The sequence below is a fragment of the Pinus tabuliformis genome, chromosome 9, assembly GCF_031772625.1.
Source record: "Pinus tabuliformis cultivar Carrire ecotype Pingquan chromosome 9, CPIR1, whole genome shotgun sequence".
NCBI classification, from domain to species: domain Eukaryota; kingdom Viridiplantae; phylum Streptophyta; class Pinopsida; order Pinales; family Pinaceae; genus Pinus; species Pinus tabuliformis.
In genome coordinates, this window is record NC_142307.1 from 386827296 (window position 1) to 386847806 (window position 20511).

General features: G+C 38.6%; 1 protein-coding gene across 6 annotated transcripts in view; it reads left to right on the plus strand.

The window, feature by feature from the left end:
- Positions 1-9669: 9669 nt before the first annotated feature.
- Positions 9670-20511, plus strand: part of LOC149148771 (uncharacterized) — an 89591-nt gene continuing 78749 nt past the window's right edge. Inside the window, exons 1-2 of one of the 6 annotated variants that reach the window (XR_016262842.1) lie at positions 9670-9991; positions 13721-13784. Coding sequence is in view for 3 of the 6 variants with exons in the window: in XM_089440605.1 (XP_089296731.1) it covers positions 11159-11602 (444 nt within the window). In the remaining 3 variants the exon portion in view is untranslated. Of the gene's footprint in view, positions 9992-11037; positions 11872-13720; positions 13785-20511 lie in introns of those variants that run through there. The other 5 variants (XR_016262843.1, XR_016262844.1, XM_089440605.1 and 2 more) reach the window with 5 other exon arrangements.

Here is a 20511-nt window from a genome sequence, read left to right on the forward strand (position 1 = left end):
TGGGTTTCTCCGTCATGATTATGATTCTTGAAGCTTTCAAGAAACTAGGCGAGAATGTAAACACCGTTATTGTTTATCACTTTGGGGTTTCGATTCCTATGAATGGGTTTCAGGAAGGTTCTACAGGGGTATTGACTACTAATTTAGCAGTCTTCACCTATGATAATGCTACACATTTCGGCTTTAGGAGTAAACCCTCTTATGGTTCTCGATAGCTTGTTCCCAATTCTTATTCGAGATTGTTAATAGTTTTACTCATGTATTAATGCTTCTCTCCTCTCGTTGCACTAGCAACTTCAGTGATTTCCTTTGTCCCCTTGACTATGGGTTTTGGATGTTATGGCATTTCATATCTGGTTCTTGATTTACTTGGCTCTTAATTCACACAGGTTCTTAAATTACACGGGTTCTTAAATTTGCACATAAATTCTTAAGTTTATACAGGTTCTTAAATTTGCACAGATCATCTAGAAGAATTTTAACCAGTTTGGTACTAGTATTACTTGCCATATCATTAATCTTTTAACAAATATATATATATATATATATATATATATATATATATATATATATATATATAACTGCTTTTACACAATCTCTAATACTACGGTTAGTGTCTTACCTTTCACCATGATGTGGTACAGGTTCGCATCAGCTTCACTCTTTGTGAAGCTCAGCCCGGTGAGTTAGTTGTCTATACTGGTGTACCAAGCACGAGGTGCTTGCTTCAGCCCATACAAAGCTCTCTTGAGTCGACACACATGCGACTCACAATCGAAGGTCTCAAAACCTTCCGGCTGCTCTATGTACACCTCTTCCTCAATCTTGCCATTGAGGAATGCAATCTTCACATCCATCTGATGGATCTTCTAACCCATCTGTGCTGATAGTGCCAACATCAATCTGATATATGAGTACCTTGCGACAGGAGAAAAAGTCTCATCATATTCAATCCCCTCGACCTGTGAAAAACCACGGGCAACAAATCTTGCCTTATGCTTCTCCACACTACCATTAGCAGCTTGCTTTACCTTGTAAAGCCAACGGGAACTCACAACTGACTTGTTAACCGATCTCGGAACCATGTCCCAAACACTGTTACGAACTATGGAGTCATACTCCTCCACCATAGCATCAACCCAAATCGGGTGTTGCACTACTTCCTCAAAGGAAGATGGCTTGGTCTCAACACATTCCCCAACAAGGGCCATGTATCCAGTGTACCTCTCAAGTGACCTCATCTCTCTGCACTGAGAAGATGGTTCTCCCACATTCTCTCTCGCATCCGTCAACAATCTATCAGCTTCTCTTGTGCGCTTCCGTCCATCTCTGGAAGACTCTGCTTGAGTGGATGTCTCCACTCTTGGAACATTTGCATGTAGCTGCTCCGCATCTATCTGAGGCTCCTCCTCCGTAGGAACCAACAGTTCCTCCACAGCCTATAGTTGGAGCTCCCTCTCAAGGGAAACTCGCATGGCCTTCTGCTCATCAAACTTGAGATCTATGCGAACTACTGTACTCCGACTGGTAGGTAGATACACTCGATAGTTGTGGGGTGTATCAGTGTACCGATGAGCCAAAGATCCTGGAGTGACCCACATATAGTCTCTTACAGGAGAAAGCTTCCTTTGGTGTTTTCATCCCAAGTATGTGATGCGGGATTCTATTTTGCAAATAGACCGATGTGTTGCATGCCTCAGCCCACAAGTGAGGTGCTAGGCCTTGGTCATGCAACATCGCCCGTGCTGCCCCTACAATAGTTCTATTCTTCCTCTCGGCCACCCCATTCTATTGTGGGTTATGAGGTGCCGTCAACTCTAGTTTAATTCCTTCTGCTGCACAGAAGTCCTTAAACTCTTGAGAGACATATTCTCCACCGTTGTCGCTTCTCAAGGCCTTGATCTTCTTCCCTGACTCTTTCTTGACCAAATCTTTGAACTCACAAAACTTTGTGAAGGTTTGTTCCTTCTTCTGCATGAAATAAATCTAGCATTTACGAGAATAATCATCAATGAAAATCACATAATACCTTTGCTTCGTTGTGGACGCTGTTGAGAATGGTCAACACACATCAGCATGAACTCGCTCTAAGATAGCCTCTACTCGACTGTCTCGATCATGAAAGGAAGACTTGGTGTACTTTCCCAAGGTACAACATTTGCATGTGTCAACTTGCTCAAGTTTACCTTTGGGAAGTCCTGTAGATATCTGCTGCATTATCCTCAAGGCCCCATGATGTAAATGGCCCAACCACCTATGCCACAACTCGCCAATGTCTTGGCTTTGCACCAATCCTACTTTCGTACTCAATGATGCACAATCATCTACCTCTATTTTATATAGATTCTTCACCTGCATCCCTATCCTCTTGGTCTGACCCGTGGCTATGTGTCTTAGGAATGCCTTTCCTGTACTGAAGACAATATTGTAGCCTTTGTCCTCCAACATCGCGACTGATACCAAGTTCTTCTTCAGCCGAGGCACATACATCACATCTGTCAAGGTGAGAGGAGCTCCATGCTTCCTCTGAAAAGAAATCGTGCCCACTCCTGAAACACTATACCTTCCATCGTCACCCATCTCTATGCACATCTTGAGGTCTTTCTCCTCCAAGGCACTGAATAAATTTTTATCACTGGTCATGTGGAATGAGGCTCCACTATCAAGACACCAGACACAACCCATCATCGATGACACCATGCATGCGATGAGGGTAAAGTCCATTTTGAACTGAGAGGCTAATGCCTCGCCTTTCGATCCTTTCGAGGATCCCTTCTTGGACTTCTTCGATGGGAAATTTGTCGCATAATGTCCCATCTCGTGACAATTAAAGCATCTTACTTTAGACTTGTCAACCTTCTTCCCTCCATGAGAAGAATTCGATTTGGAATGGGAAGCCTTCCCCTTCCCTTTCCTTGCTTTACTTGCTAAGGCCAGATTTTCTTCATCATCATTCTTGGATGAAGAACCATCTCATGTGCTCCTCCTGATCTCCTCCTACATGAGATCCGACCACAGTCATTCCCAATCCGGCAATTTCTCTCTTCCATTCACAAATTCCTGGTAGCTATTCCAGCGCTTTGGAAGGCCAAGGAGAGCGAGGCTCACCATATCATCATCGTCAGTAGTTATTCCCACACTACTAAGCTCATCTCTGCAGGTGGTGGGCTTGTTCAGATATGTGGAAATAGTATCGCCTTTCTCCATCTTGATTCTTCAAAGCTTATCCTTGAGCGCCAATTTCCTCTGGTCGCTACTATTCTAGTAGAGGTCCTTCAATGTCTTCCACATTGAAAATGGAGTATCCTTCCCATGGAGACTCGAGACAATATGGTCTCGAACTCCCTCAAGGATGATCCGTCTTGCCTTCGCCACACACTTCTTCCACTCAGCCAACTCTTGTGCATTAGTTGAAGCTGGTTTTGGATTTCTTGATCAATGAATTCCTTCAAGCTATTGTCTTCTAATACAACGTCCATGCGATCTTTCCATGCTATGTAATTCGAGCTACCATCCAAGGCATACTCGAGTCTCAAGCCATTGAATGCCATTGGCCAACCTTGAAGTATGAGAATTCGATTTTGCACCTGCAACCCCGAACTTCAAACTTTGAATTCTCTTCTCAGTATACTTTTCACAGCTTCGATACCATTTAGAAATTCTGACTGTAGATTAACCTGATAATGCAATATAACCAAAGCAAAATACTTTAACCTACTTCTACAATCAATTTGCAGAAGCTTAAAAGATCTGATCAAGATCAAGCTAAACACATATAACCAGAAGAAGAATCAATGCACATGAAACATAGAGGAATACTCAGGGGAAAGCCTCAGCTAAAAACCCCACTATCTGTATTATCATACAAGTTGGAAATATCTCAGAATTACACAAAGCCTTAGCTCTCACAGCTACCCAGCTCACAGTACAATCCTCAACGATGCTCACAGGAAAATTAGACTTCTCATAAGCCTTCTCCTCTACCCTCCAAGCTCCTATTTCCTTGTGTGGTTTCTCCTGGGTGATCCTCCTGTTACCAAGTGAAACATTGATCAATCACACTGATCTCACACCCTATAAAACTGCGCAATCCTCAAGGAATGAATTCCTTCTGCATGCATGAGTTTTGTTTATAAGAAAACACATGCAACTGATAGTACACTGTCCTTGTCTTTAATCTCAACTGGATCTTTCTCAGAATAGACATGCATGAGTTAATGATGAGAGAATCTTCAGTTATCTGGAGTACACTAGTTGAGTGCATTCATGCATCAACTGACTGATAACTCACAATTAGTTCCTCAAACAGTTTGGAACTAATTTGAATGGACTTAACTCAATAAACTGAGATAACTAATTACAACTCAAATATAACTCAATCTTATCTCCTTAATTAAGGGATAATCTCCTTAATTTAAGGGATAACTATTGCATGACTTCACAAAGACTTCTAACTTGAATTTCTCCAACTAATTAACTCAAGATGAATTATTTAATTATTTTTCAAGCAGCTGGTGAGACTAAATTCGAATTTTAATTCAAGAACAAATGAAAATTGGAATATTCTTGTTGCCACATTTCAACAAGTAGACTATGAAAAACTCATCAGGAAATGGCCTCAACACATCATTCAACACATGCATGAATGTAGTGGGAGCATTACATAAACCAAACGGCATAACTAGCCATTCAAACAAACATTCCTTTTTTTTGAATGCTATCTTCCAAATGTCTCCTTCAGCTATTCTAATTTGATGGTAGCCACTTCTTAATTCCATCTTAGTAAAATACTTTGCATCTTTCAATTGATCAAGTAAATCATCTACTCTAGGTAGTGGATAACGGTTCTTTATCATAATTTTGTTCAATGCACAAAAGTCCACACATATGCGCCATGTTCCATCCTTCTTTGGCACCAAGACAATACGTGAACCACATGGCGAGGAAGATGGTCTGATGATCCCTTTATTCAACAAATCTTGAATTTGCTTCTTAATTTCTACGCTTTCCATCGTTGACATCTTGTACATGCCAATGTTAGGAAGAGGACAATATTGTTGCAACTGTATCTCATGTTGGATTCTTCTCCTGGGAAGTAATCCCTTTGGTTCCTGAAACATCTCATAATATTGGTAACTATGTCAACCAATTCAGATTTCAAATTTGAATCACAACCTTTGAAAGCTTAATTATCAACATCATTCTTAGGTTTGATCATTAGAAGCACAAAATTCTTACTCGAATTCACTATTCTTTTCATCTTCCCTGCATTAACAAGTGAAAGATTTATTTTCTTGCTATGAGCCCTCACAATATATTCTACTCCATATTTGAATAAATGATATTTGTTTTCATGTCTATGGAAGATAGCTTTCCTGTCATAAAGGTACGAGATGCCCAAAACTATGCTACATATATCTGATGGCACAACATCAAGCTCCACTTCATCTATGAAATTTGTAGTAATAAGGAATCTCAGTTTACACTTTCTAGTAACCTGCAATTGCGCATTGTCACACACCCATCCAAGTGGATATGGTTTATGATGTGGAACGGTTTCCAAGTTTAAACTTGTGACAATATTTTCATAGATAAGATTGGCTTGACAGCCACTATCGAAAAGCATATCAATCTTGTTGTGTTCTGATATCACCCTTATGTGGAAAAGTTCTATTCTCCTCTTTTCGTTTGGAGTTTCATTTTGTGAGTTTGAAGAACTAGTGCTAGCAATGGATTCTTTTCCTTTTAACCCCATGGTTGTGATTTTAGTTTCATCACCTGAATCAGATCCTAAATCTTGTTGAGTGGTTGTAGTTGTTTTTTGTTTTCCCTTGTTTTTTTTTTTCTTTGGTCTCATTTCAGGATGAAGCTTCCAACAATGAGCTTCATTGTGATCCTCTCTGGAACAATGTTTGCATGAAACTTTTTCTCCTTCTTTTTTGATAGACGCAATTTTCTTTGCTTTTCCTTTCCTTTACTCTTAAATGGCTTTTTACTACCTTCTTTTGGGGTGTTTTTCCCTCTTGCCTTAGGACGAGTGGCTTGCACACACACATCATCTAGATTATTGGGACTAAACATTAAGATAGTATGCCTAAGGTAACTGTGTAAGCCCTCAATGTACTTCAACAATGTGTCCTACAATTGCAAATCTACACCTAACATCAAAGACCTTTTTCTGAATTCTTGGGTGTAATCTTGCACATTTTGACCTTTAAGCTATCTAAAGTTCTGCCAATTCATGATGGATTTCTGCATATAAGCTAGAGGGTAGAATTGTCTTTTGATTGCAGCAATGAAATCATTCCAAGAAATTGAGATCTTATCGTGTTTTTTAATGTCCTCTTGGGTCTTTGATTCCCACCATACCAACGTTGCACCCTCCATTCTCAAGGAAACTAATTGAATATTTATGTCATCCTCTTGAAGGTTTTGAATCCTGCAATAGACCTACAACCAACGAATCCAATTATCAAGCTTCTTTGCATTCACTTCACCATTATACATGGGAAGTTCAAATTTAACATCAAGTTTTAAAAAAGGCGATTTACTAGTTCCTTTTAAAGTATGATGATGAGTATGAGTAAGGGTTCTGTTAGTGGAAGAGGCTGAAGATTCTCGTGAAGAAGAAGATGAAGAAGATGGTGGAGAGGGTGGAGGTTTGTCTCCATTTCCATTACCTCCTCCTGAAGAGCCTTCTCCTTTGGTAGGTTTGGAACTTTCCCCTTGCAGACTGGTATTCCTCTCTTCATAGAGGACCTTTACCATCTCTGTCATATCAAATAAAGCCTTTCTGAAGGTCTTCTCATCTTCTGTCATGTTTGTAGGTTCTCCTTCACGAGACATGATCTCTGGAGTCTCAATTGCAACTTGAGGCTGAATTGGTGTTGGAGATTTTGGCAACCTTGCTCTCCTTCCCCTTGACCCAACTTTAGGGCTTCCAACCAACTTCCCTTCTCCTCTTTTGAGTTTTAATCTTGTAAGCATGACATAAACTTGCAAAGAGTTAAATCCTTCTTTCACAAAGAAAACCTAGGGCTGTAATACCAAATTGATTTGATTTAGAATATTAGATTGCTGTGCTAAGATCCTCCTCAGATTAGAAACAAATGCTTTCATTGTGCTTAAGGATTCATGAATTTTTGCAAGTGAAATGATGAGTTTTTATGTTAATTTTATGGGAAATTTAACATAAATAAAAGACTGAACAACAACATAAACATGTACAAAACATCATCAAAAACACATTACAACAGGAACATGATAAAAGAGTTCACCCCTCCTGGGCTACGTCTCCTTGGTCCAGCTTCCAAATGGCTTGGGCCTTTCTATTATGCTAAATAATGTAAAAATATGTGTTTACAATGATCAAATGCTTCGAAAACTTGCTCCAATGAGTCTAGAATATGCAAAAATGGTTATCTAGCCTCTTTTTGCATCCAATTTGGTGGAAAACTAAAGAAGTTATGACCTCTCTTAGTTCTCCCAATATTCGCTCCACAAATTGCACCATTTCTGGCATGAACCTACAATTTTGCTCCAAAATTGCGCTAACTGGGCGAAAGTTTCCCTACGCGGCGATCCATAATCTATTGGTACCGACTGTTCCATCGCAAATCACAATTGGCAGAGAACCAACGGTCTTATGGTCTGTGAACGCGGTGGGGCGATGTGTGATTGCGATACGACGGACCCAATCGAACTATTAACTAGAACCCATAATCTTATTGCATTCAAGATCCATCGCAACTCACAATCAGCAGAGTGAGGGAGGTAACAGATATATGAGACTCTGCATTTTTGCGATGTGCAATTATTGCATCGCAAACCTGGGTACGTTGGGGGCCGATTCATCGCATCGCACCCTGACTTGTTCTAGGGCCGATTCTTTGATGCCGACCCACCTGCGACATGCGATTTATGAAATGCGAGGCCAATGGCAGCCTGTCACTTGGCGCTTCCCCATTCGTTGAACGGTCTTGCCACGTCATCCACTCCTGCCATTTGTCCAAGTCAAACCTGAACTTTGACTTGCTCTAACTTCTTCATATGAGCTCGGATTCGAGTGTCGTTCGCATCGTTAGAATCAGGATGACGAGCACTTCGATCTGAAGCTGAGTTTATCGGGATTCTGCCACTTTGAGTTTTGAGCCTAATTTTTAGCACCTGGTGACGGAGTTAGGCGACTCAGTGGATAAATTTTGACTTGGAGAACGAGGTAAACACTCGTATGTATTTCTTGCTGTCGCGATTTCTCTGAAAGGTTAGCCGGTGTGAGAGGCAACTTGTTGTACTCAGATTCTACTTGCTTAATAATACAAACCCTCTATCTGTTGCACTGGTTTTCCTGCATTGGGTTTTTACGGGGTTGTGTTGTCCAAAAATAATGATGTCCCTTGTGTGTTTGTCTCATATTTGTTTCAAATTATGATCTGTATGTCAGTGTAGTCTGCAATAGTGTTTTTCATCACCGTTTATAAATTAAATAACTTGTTGAATGTAATAACAAGTGTGAGATGATAAAGCAGTGATTGCAGTAGGATTTCTTATGTATAGATTCAGAAATTTTCACAATCTACAGATCCCCCCACTATTTTTCTTCTAGGGATACAATCATATTGAAATGCCCCTTCGCCCCATGCCCCCCAATTATGCAAGGCTCTATCTGATGAAGATTGCGAAGGGTGAATAAACCCTGAAGAAAGTTTCTCTTCTTAGCTACTAGCGGTGATCTATAGATTGCTATGAAGAACATGTGTCACTGACACCTATTGGTTGCATCCTTACTGCAAGAAGTTGAGGGGATGCCAACCAACCTTGGAAAGTAATATCCAAAGGGTTCCAAAGGACGAACATGTTGTGGGCCGAGTTGCTTACAACAAGAGATTGAACCTAACATCCCTTCCAGAGTATTTGAGAGAGCATTTCCATTCTTTCACAAGTACACATGGTTTCCTTCAAGATTACTATACCAAGGTTTTCCTTTTTACTTTGATCTTTAAAGAGCTTGTGTTGCTCTTGCCGTTCAGGGACCTGATGTTCCAAGAGAACATATTCATTGAGGGATGGGTGGCGTGGGAGATGGAGAAAAGATCTTGGATAATCATTGGACTTTACCTGAATTCACGAAGAAATTGCCCGCTTGTTGAACCATCTCGTGGGTGGTCTTCCTTCCTCTTTGATTTCCCTCACTGCTTGATTTCCGTAACGTCATAGCCCGAGGTGTCGATTAGAACTGCCAACTAACCAATGGAGATGAACGATCAAGCTATTGAAGAAGAAGTTGTCAGGATTTGCTGCAGAGGTCAAGATTGGTGTAGAGAGAACCCTTTAGTTAACGAAAACCCTCCGAGTTTGTGCTCCAACCATCTATTTTGACCTCTTAAGTAGGTTTATTTTAGGTTTTATGATTTATTACTTTAAAATTTTAATAATTTAATAAAAATAGGTTTTATTAGTTTAGGTTTATAATTTTATTTTAAATATTATTAAATAAATAATTTAAATATTAAATTTGTATAAATTAAATATTTTAAATTTTTTCTCAATTTTAAGTTTGTTTATACATTTAATAATATATTTTAAATAAAAAATAACTCTCATCAAAACCATCCAAATTTGAATAAAAATATAAAACATAGCACAATACAGATTAATCTAGTCTGCAAATTATTCCATTTGAAGAAACAAGTGACTAAGAATCTTGGACCTCCACATCAGACCAGCGAACAAACCATTAATAAAAAATATAACTGTTAGACTTCGAAAATTAATCTGTGTGGAGAAACGAGTTACTATGGACCTTGGTAGGTCTCCACATCAGACCCGCGAACAAACCCTTGGTGGCACGCTTCGTGGGACATCGACTGTATACAAAAACTGACTCCACCGTTTCTCTCTCACCAAGTGTTTCCTTTGCAAGGGAAGAATAGCGAGAGCTAATCGCAGACCACCTATAAGTCCAGGGTCTCACTTCGGCAAATTTTCCCTGGTAATCTCCCTTTTTCTTCAATTCATGAATGTTGTTACGGAACCGATTACTTGTGTTTTTGGCCGATGTTGAATAAACTCTTGTTATATATGATCTCTTTAGCTCTCAGAGTTCTGTATTTGGCCTCTGCCTTTATTTTTATCTTCAGGGTTTTGAGGTTATTGAGAAGCAATTGCCAAATGGTCTGGAGTTCAATTCCTGCACACCAGTTGCAACCATTCAAATGATCTCTATATCTATGCTAATGGTTTCTCTCTTGCTTGCGTGTTGCCTTGACTTTTTGAAACCTGTGCAATTAAGAGGGTTAAGTTGGTTTCAGAGACAACATTTGGGTTGGTTATCGCAAACAGAGAGTTTAGAGGGTTTTTTTTCCCATGGTGTTGTGAGGGTTTCCCGTTTATGATACTAAAATTGCAAAATTGCTTTCTTTTGTTGTAAATACGGCATTCATTTAAAATACGCCAGACGATGGAAGATAATATAGAATCATGGTATTCATTGTTTGTTCGCCATTCATCTGCTTTAAATAGAATATGAATTCCTTGACTTTATATTCCTTAATTTCCCAGGGCACCACTGCATTGCTGGACGAATGATGTGAGTGTTTTTAGTGTTGTTAGTAAAGCTGAAATACCTAGCATCAGATTTGAATTCACAGGATTTAGGGCTGTCCAACATAACCGAAAGAAAATTCTAGAAATTTGCTAGTTGAAGAATGCATTTTTGGTTTTTGCTTTTATTCCTCGCTTTTTGAGTGAGAGGAGCTCCAGGCCGAAATCAAATTCTCTGATTATTAGGGAACCGTCTTCTCACTGTGGTTTGAGAGGTTCATATAAAGTTTGGAAGGTTGCTCTGTTCTACTTATTTGGTCACAGTTATATTTGAAGATCAGAGAATTCTTTGGCATATTGCTGTAAGAATTTCAAATTTATGGATTTATTATTAATTATATAAGCCTAGTAATTCTAGCAATGCAAATTAGCATTATTATTCACTTTTTCCAATACTCTCATTTCCTTTTATTGCTTGCTTCTTCTTGCGTTTAGGAAGTATTGGAGATTATCGGATCCTTATTTTATACATGCTTTAACAGATCTCTCCTTCTGGCTGACTGACCTATATGCTAGTTGCAAGTTCTAGATAACCAGAAGTATTTGATCTATAAAAATGCAAGACCAAAATATGTTTATAGATGATGATGCATCAAAGTCCAAGCTACCAAAAAGGAAACTATTGTCTCAAACAACTTCCGGAGCTCAGTTTCAAGCACACAATGAGGTCGGACAGGAAGAAGCACTAAAGATGCCCAAAACATCAAAAAAGAGTCAGAAGAGTGGGAATTCTAAGAAAAAGGGGGACAGCTCCAGGTCTCCCCCAAATGGCCTTCCAGATCATTCGCCACTCACTAAATCAGCGAATGAGTATCGAGCCTTGAGGCATAAGTACTTGATTCTAGAGGAAGAAGGCTCTGCTCTAGGAGATGAGCTGAAACAGGTTGAGAGTGAGGTGAAAAATCTAGAAGAGGAGAAACTTGCACTTTTGTATGAGCTGGTTGTGTTGGAGGGTTTGGTTGAACGTCCAGGTTCTGAATCTCCCATTGAAAACGTTTAAGACGAATATTACAATTTGTATTGTTTCCGAACTTTGCATGGGCAGCTTGGAGCAACATTTTCAAGAAATCAATCCCTGGAGGATTTATGCCACAGTGTATTTGGTTTGCTTGAAAAGTAATTGCAGCACTTGTTTATTCTTCAGAATCAAGACTCCTTGATGTCCCTGCCCTGAGCTTTCGTATCTGATTTTGATGCTAGGTGGCACCTAGTTAGATGTCTAATACAGTGATTTTTTAAAAACTTATGGAATATTTCCTATTACTATTACAGTTTGATTTCTTGCTTGGTTGTTTAGTCATGATTTTTTTTTTTCATCTGTTGGGCAAATCCATTTATTCTTTTAGGCTGTTCATAATCACTTTGATTCATGCTACTGCATAATTGGCAGAAAAGTTCTCTCCTTTTGTCAGTGTTCAATATAATCTTCTCAACCCGTGGAATTCAACAATTGCATAGAAAGGGAAATCCATGAAATTTGTAATTTAAGAATAGTAAGAGATTTTCAAATTCTCGCAATGTGCAAAAGAGTTTTGTATAGGTGAATAATGGGATGCTGAGATTATCTGCTACAAATGAATATGATTAATTAAACAGTAAAACCTTAAAAGCGATATGTCAATTTTCAAATAGAGAGGCAATAGACATTTCTTATAGTGGGCTTGTCATATGTCAAACAATTTGTTTACAATTCTATAGTTGAAAGTATGTTACCGGAGATGGCACAATATAGTACCATTTCTGCAAGAAAGTCCAAAAGTGCAATGCTGATGAAATACCATTTCTTGGGAATCCAACAATTGCATAGAAGTGGAATTCCATGAAATATGTAATTTAGGAAGAGTAGGTGATTTTCAACTTCTCTCAATGTCCAAAACGGTTTTGAAAAGGTGAATGATGAGATGTTGGTATTATTTGATTAATCAACACAGTAGAACCATAAAAGCGATATGTCAATTTTGAAATAGAGAGACAATACACAGTTCTTATAGGGGGCTTGTCATATGTCAGACAATTTGTTTACAATTCTACCGTAAGACAATACACAGTTCTTATAGGGGACTTGTCATATGTCAGACAATTTGTTTACAATTCTACTGTAAATATGTTACCGGAGATGGCACAACAAGGTACCATTTCTGCAAGAAAGTCCAGAAGTGCAATGCTGATGAATTACCATTTCTTGGGCGTTTCTCTGCCCATCTTAACATTTTTTAAAATCAGCAATTAAAGAAAGGCAAAGGAGAATAAAATTCTAAACACGACGAGATGACCTTAATGCCCTTTAATTTATAACATTGATACATTACAAATATGGTTAAAAGAGATCAATGCTTCCTGTAGGAAATGCTGTGCGCCCATTTATAGCTTCATAAATGAATCTATCCAGCTTTTGTCCAAGCGGTAATGCAACCCTCTATATAGTTTACAAGATCGGTCCAAAAAGCAACATTCAGCAATTGAATTTAAGATGTGTTTTCCAATCTTTTTTAAATTGCAGAATGGTTCAAGGTAACCTTCGAGACAAAGTCCCAGTGACTCTGTCAGCAGAGCTTCTAACATTTTCTACTTCCAAACAAAATAGCACACTGCTTTTCATCCATACCAGAGCTCCTCTGATTGCCAAACGAAACAATTAAATTCCAAACGGAGTGCTACTCAGCAAGAAAACCTTTCGAAACACCACGAATAATTTTCATCGAGCAGTAATTAAATCTCTCATGGAAGAAAAGAGGCTTTCCTGAAAGTAAAGAATTAGCCACCAAATTAATAGGCGTGAATGAAGCACTATTGAGTTGCATGTACCAGATAAGCACTTATCTGATGGACAATAAAATCACCAAAATTTATATTGGCAAATTACATTTAGGAAAAAATACAGTTTAACCATATAAATTATTAACAAATTAATTGAATATTAATGATTATTTTTATTTTTACGCCGTAAGGCGTTCCCTCTGAGAAAGACATCCCTAAATTGTGACGTGTGCGATCCTGAGCCATTGATTCTGTGTTAGACGATTGGGGTGTTTTCAGCCGTTGATTTAATATGTTTTTTAGTTTAAAATGTCTTTTTTTCCACCAGAACTTTATATAAGCTCAGATTGTCTTTGTTTAGGCACAGATTTTCATCCGGAGGTAACCAGCTCCACACAAGGGTAACCAGCGCCACAGAAGGACAGGTAATTCTTTGTTTTCTGTTAACGTTTTGTTTATGAAACTAAACTCAGTCAATGTTCTGATTTGGAGCTCAAAACATAGAACCTATTTGCACAATCGCATTGATTCCTCACAGTGCTCCACTATTCATCATTTATTCCATTGTACATACTGACACTTATTTCGGACTTGCATCAACTGAGCATGCCTAGTTTTCCTAATCAACAGAGATCTAAGCCTTGCATATTACCCTTTGCAATCGACTTCTTAAACTGTTCAATTAAACTGTTATATGTACCTTCGCTGACAACTTGAAGGAGGTCTGAAATTTCCTCACAGTGCTCCACTATTCATCATTTATTCCATTGTACATACCGACACTTATTTCGGACTTGCATCAACTGAGCATGGCCAGTTTTCCTAATCAACAGAGATCTAAGCCTTGCATATTACCCTTTGCAATCGACTTCTTAAACTGTTCAATTAAACTGTTATATGTACCTTCGCTGACAACTTGAAGGAGGTCTGAAATTTTTATTCAAATAGGCTGAATAGAACTTCAGATGATGTGTCTCAGAGAGACCTTAAATCTAGCGAAATACATACAAACTTTTCTTTTAGAAACCAGGTGAACATCAAAACGTTGTCTCAGAGGATAATTCAGAAAACTCGAGCCTTCTTCAAGAACTTGAACAGCCTCAGACTTGATTAGAAAGAGCTTTAGAAGGAACAAGATATACCTAGCAATATCACAGGACAAAAACTTTGGTCTCTGCTTCAGAATAGGTCTATTTAACGCGGCCTCCTTTCGTTTTAGGGCTCAGGTCTGCATTTGTTATCACTGAGTTGTTCCTCAGATCTCATTGACCACTTCTTTTTCTTCACCAAATTCAGTGCCAAATAGGGAGATGAGGTGCTTATTTATATTAGTTCAATCCACAGTGAACCGTCATGACTATAGGAGGAGGTCAACTTGAGTTTAGTTTGAGCTGACTCCTGCAATTGATAGTAAATCCATGCTTTTGATATTGCTTTGTGATTGTTATGCCAGTACGATCCCATTTGGGTTGTGCTCATATAGCTTGTTTTAGTTAGTTTCAAACCATGAAATCTACCCCAACTTCATCTAATGGGCTTGTAATATAGCCTTCTTTCCCACATTTTCTTGACAGCGGGATTGCTGTTCTTGGGCATCAACAACATTTTTAGGGTTTAATGGATAGTAATTTTCCCACAAATGAAGGCCTAGGTTCGACAGGATTCCCCATCAAATCTCTGAAACCCACAGCCCCCCCAGTTGCAGGGATGAATCTGTTCATTCTGTGAAGATCTACTCCATCAAGAATCATGGTGCCAAGGTTGAGAATGCCCTGTGGGTGACCAGAAGGACGACGGACCTACAGTGCCAAGAAACTCATCCCACTGAAATCTGTGCTCCCGTAGCCCTTGAGGAGAGTGGAAAGGAAGACCACCTTGAATGATGACTCCAATCCTCAAATATCAATATAGTCTCCAACCTACTCTCTCACAAGGCTCCAACCTTGTATGAGGACTCCAATCCTCAAATATAAACAATGTTTCACAATTTCACATGTGCAAGAAATACTCCAATATGCAAAATGCAACTGGAATCTTGTCATAGTTATAGTTCTCATAGTCAGTGAAATGGTTGCAATGTGGTGGGAAACTAGAAAATTATTAGAAGTAATGAATCTGATCAAATAAAAGACACCACCAATTTGATAACAAATCTACTCTGCCAAATTTGTGCAACATTAAATATAAATCTAGGCTTCAACTTGGTCTTCAAGGTCTTATTCAGATCTGCTTTAAGAAGGACTACAATGTCTGCTCCAAAATTTTGCTCCAATACTCTTCCAATCTGCACTAAAAGTGAGCCCCAGATTTTCTGCTCCAAATCTTTTCAAGTCTGCAACAAGGAATCTCCAAGTCTGCTTCAAGAGAGGCTACAATGTTGCTCCAAAAGTTAACCCAAGGTCTGCCCCAAAAGGTACTTCTTCTACTTCTGGTTCAAGATTTGTTCAATAGGCTTCAAGATTTCTCCAAAAAACTCTCCAAGATGCTGATTCAAGGCTTATTCAAAAAGCTTCAAATTCTGTTCAAGAGGTTGATACATAATGTCTTTAGAAGCTGCTCCAAAGCTCTTCAAGGGTTACTGAGTCATTCCAAGTACATCACTCAACATCACTGGTTTGAGATCATTGCACTGGTCAATGTTCTGATTTGGAGCTCAAAACATAGAACCTATTTGCACAATCGCATTGATTCCTCACAGTGCTCCACTATTCATCATTTATTCCATTGTACATACCGACACTTACTTCAGACTTGCATCAACTGAGCATGGCCAGTTTTCCTAATCAGCAGAGATCTAAGCCTTGCATATTACCCTTTGCAATCGACTTCTTAAACTGTAAAATTAAACTGTTATAGGTACCTTCGCTGACAACTTGAAGGAGGTCTGAAATTTTTATTCAAATAGGCTGAATAGAACTTCAGATGATGTGTCTGTGATTTCATCAGGTCCCATAAATAACCTGACAAAAGCGTGACAGTGTGTCCCTCAAAGAGGTATTCCAAATCATTTCCCAACATCAACATTATTGATTGCATCAAATCCTTCTAGGTAACAATATTTTGATGCATTGATCACTCCAACAGGGCCTTGAACATGGTGGAGTCCAGAAAAAAAGCTTAGAATTCCGAAGCAACACACCTATGCCTTACAGCATATGTAGAAACCAATGATGCATAATTGATCAAATTCACAAATGGTGTTTCCAATAATTGTAAAGCTGCAATTGAGCCCTCGACTCTCCAAAGGGGTATCTTAGGAAAAACAATGGAACTCTATAGTATTGCATATATCTCAATGTCTAAACAATTAAGTTCTCACGGATAACTAAGGTAGCATGAGGCAAAGGAATGTTTAAAAAGAACAATCTTTTCTTTGTTAACATCATTCTTTGTTAAATTCTTGAAATTGCTGTGACTCAAGCTTTGGACGACTCCCCCCAACTGTATTCTCTGTATCTGGGTGGATTTTTCTCATTGACCAAATCAGGTACAGGTCCCACCATAACATAATACGAAGGATTTAAAAAGAATGGGATAGGGAACCTTTCCTTCTTGTCATTCACCACCACCGTATGTTCTATACTTTCATATTTGTCTTTGCTCCTTGCTCCAATACTCTTCCAATCTGCACTAAAAGTGAGCCCCAGATTTTCTGCTCCAAATCTTTTCAAGTCTGCAACAAGGAATCTCCAAGTCTGCTTCAAGAGAGGCTACAATGTTGCTCCAAAAGTTAACCCAAGGTATGCCTCAAAAGGTACTTCTTCTACTTCTGGTTCAAGATTTGTTCAATAGGCTTCAAGATTTCTCCAAAAAACTCTCCAAGATGCTGATTCAAGGCTTATTCAAAAAGCTTCAAATTTTGTTCAAGAGGTTGATACATAATGTCTTTAGAAGCTGCTCCAAAGCACTTCAAGGGTTACTGAGAGTCATTCCAAGTACATCACTCGACATCACTGGTTTGAGATCATTGCACTGGTCAATGTTCTGATTTGGAGCTCAAAACATAGAACCTATTTGCACAATCGCATTGATTCCTCATAGTGCTCCACTATTCATCATTTATTCCATTGTACATACCGACACTTACTTCGGACTTGCATCAACTGAGCATGGCCAGTTTTCCTAATCAGCAGAGATCTAAGCCTTGCATATTACCCTTTGCAATCGACTTCTTAAACTGTTCAATTAAACTCTTATATGTACCTTCGCTGACAACTTGAAGGAGGTCTGAAATTTTTATTCAAATAGGCTGAATAGAACTTCAGATGATGTGTCTGTGATTTCATCAGGTCCCATAAATAACCTGACAAAAGCGTGACAGTGTGTCCCTCAAAGAGGTATTCCAAATCATTTCCCAACATCAACATTGTTGATTGCATCAAATCCTTCTAGGTAACAATATTTTGATGCATTGATCACTCCAACAGGGCCTTGAACATGGTGGAGTCCAGTAAAAAAGCTTAGAATTCCGAAGCAACACACCTATGCCTTACAGCATATGTAGAAACCAATGATGCATAATTGATCAAATTCACAAATGGTGTTTCCAATAATTGTAAAGCTGCAATTGAGCCCTCGACTCTCCGAAGGGGTATCTTAGGAAAAACAATGGAACTCTATAGTATTGCATATATCTCAATGTCTAAACAATTAAGTTCTCACGGATAACTAAGGTAGCATGAGGCAAAGGAATGTTTAAAAAGAACAATCTTTTCTTTGTTAACATCTTTCTTTGTTAAATTCTTGAAATTGCTGTGACTCAAGCTTTGGACGACTCCCCCCAATTGTATTCTCTGTATCTGGGTGGATTTTTCTCATTGACCAAATCAGGTACAGGTCCCACCATAACATAATACGAAGGATTTAAAAAGAATGGGACAGGGAACCTTTCCTTCTTGTCATTCACCACCACCGTATGTTCTATACTTTCATATTTGTCTTTGCTCCAAACCTGCACAACACAAAAAAAGGCTTGTTTCTATGAAAATTGTAGGGTGCTTAAAACAAAATAAGTTGCTTTGTTAACATCTTTCTTTCTTAAATTCTTGAAATTGCTGTGACTCAAGCTTTGGACGACTCCCCCCAACTGTATTCTCTGTATCTGGGTGGATTTTTCTCATTGACCAAATCAGGTACAGGTCCCACCATAACATAATCCGAAGGATTTAAAAAGAATGGGATAGGGAACCTTTCCTTCTTGTCATTCACCACCACCGTATGTTCTATACTTTCATATTTGTCTTTGCTCCAAACCTGCACAACACAAAAAAAGGCTTGTTTCTATGAAAACTGTAGGGTGCTTAAAACAAAATAAGTTGCTTCTAAGGCAGCACTGACAGAATGAATGCAAGCTATATATGGCCATTCACTCATAGATCAATATATTTTATTTCCAGGCTAATGCAATGTACATAGCCAAACATATATTGCCTTAACCATTTTGTTAAAGCTTGTTTCTTCTGGCTTCACTTGTAAATAAAGAAAAATATCATTTCATTAACAGAGACAATTGATTATTTAAATTGTACAATCTATTTCAATTAAGAAACCAACAATTTTTTTGGTTCAGTCCTAGGAAACTAGACACTTACATCATACATGGCTTTGAACATATCAGATTAAAGATATCCCGAGGACTATTCTGCATACCATGAATTTGTATGGGCAGGAGTAAGAGAATTTTGCTCCAATTTACATACCCCACAAACCCATCCAATAATGTCATACATTCTGTCATGTGATACCCCAGAATATAGTTATGGATTAGCTCAAGCATCCAAGGTTTCTGATTTTCCAAGACTTGAGTTTGCCTTGCTCATACTTACACTTTCTTAAGAGGCAGTACCACTGCAGGCACTGCTGTGGGTGGGATGATTCTTACAGCATGCATTCTGTTTTTCAAGCAAAAAGAATAAGATGATATCCATGCCTGTAAGATGACATCTTTGAGGTAAAAAATCTTTGTCAATGTATCATCAAAGGAAACGCAAAGGAAACCTTATGCCTTACTGCGTTTTCTTTGGGCATCAAAAGGAGGTTCTTTCACACCATTCCCTCCCTCTGTTAGAAACCTCTCTTGCAGATAAAACAACAACAATTTCTGCAGAGCAGGGATCTCCCTATCCTTGCCTTCCAACTCACCTACTCTGGTTTCAAGCTCTCCTGCTCTTTCATTCATTTTTGTATCCAACAGCCTTATGAGCTCATCTTGAATCACCTTCTGTATCATCTGGAACCTCTTATACTCGTCCACTTCCTGAAGCCACAGGTCTGCGAATTGACAATCTTTCCAGGCCTCGAACCAAGGACCTCCCATTGTATAATGTATAGCTTTGGGAAGTTCCTTGTCATCAATGTCATTGTGAATTTGTTCCACCCCTTTAAATGTTCATGCTTAATTCTGTCGTAGTGGCTCTGAGCTTGAGTATGGGTTCAACTTTTACTTTTGCGGGAAAGAACAGGGTGTCTAGGTTTCTCCGTCATGATTATGATTCTTGAAGCTTTCAAGAAACTGGGCGAGAATGTAAACACCGTTATTGTTTATCACTTTGGGGTTTCGATTCCTATGAATGGGTTTCAGGAAGGTTCTACAGGGGTATTGACTACTAATTTAGCAGTCTTCACCTATGACAATATTTTCATAGATAAGATTGGCTTGAGAGCCACTATCGAAAAGCATATCAATCTTGTTGTGTTCTGATATCACCCTTATGTGGAAAAGTTCTATTCTCCTCTTTTCGTTTGGAGTTTCATTTTGTGAGTTTGAAGAACTAGGGCTAGCAATGGATTCTTTTCCAAGTTTAAACTTGTGACAATATTTTCATAGATAAGATTGGCTTGAGAGCCACTATCGAAAAGCATATCAATCTTGTTGTGTTCTGATATCACCCTTATGTGGAAAAGTTCTATTCTCCTCTTTTCGTTTGGAGTTTCATTTTGTGAGTTTGAAGAACTAGTGCTAGCAATGGATTCTTTTCCTTTTAACCCCATGGTTGTGATTTTAGTTTCATCACCTGAATCAGATCCCAAATCTTGTTGAGTGGTTGTAGTTGTTTTTTGTTTTCCCTTGTTTTTTTTTTCTTTGGTCTCATTTCAGGATGAAGCTTCCAACAATGAGCTTCATTGTGATCCTCTCTGGAACAATGTTTGCAT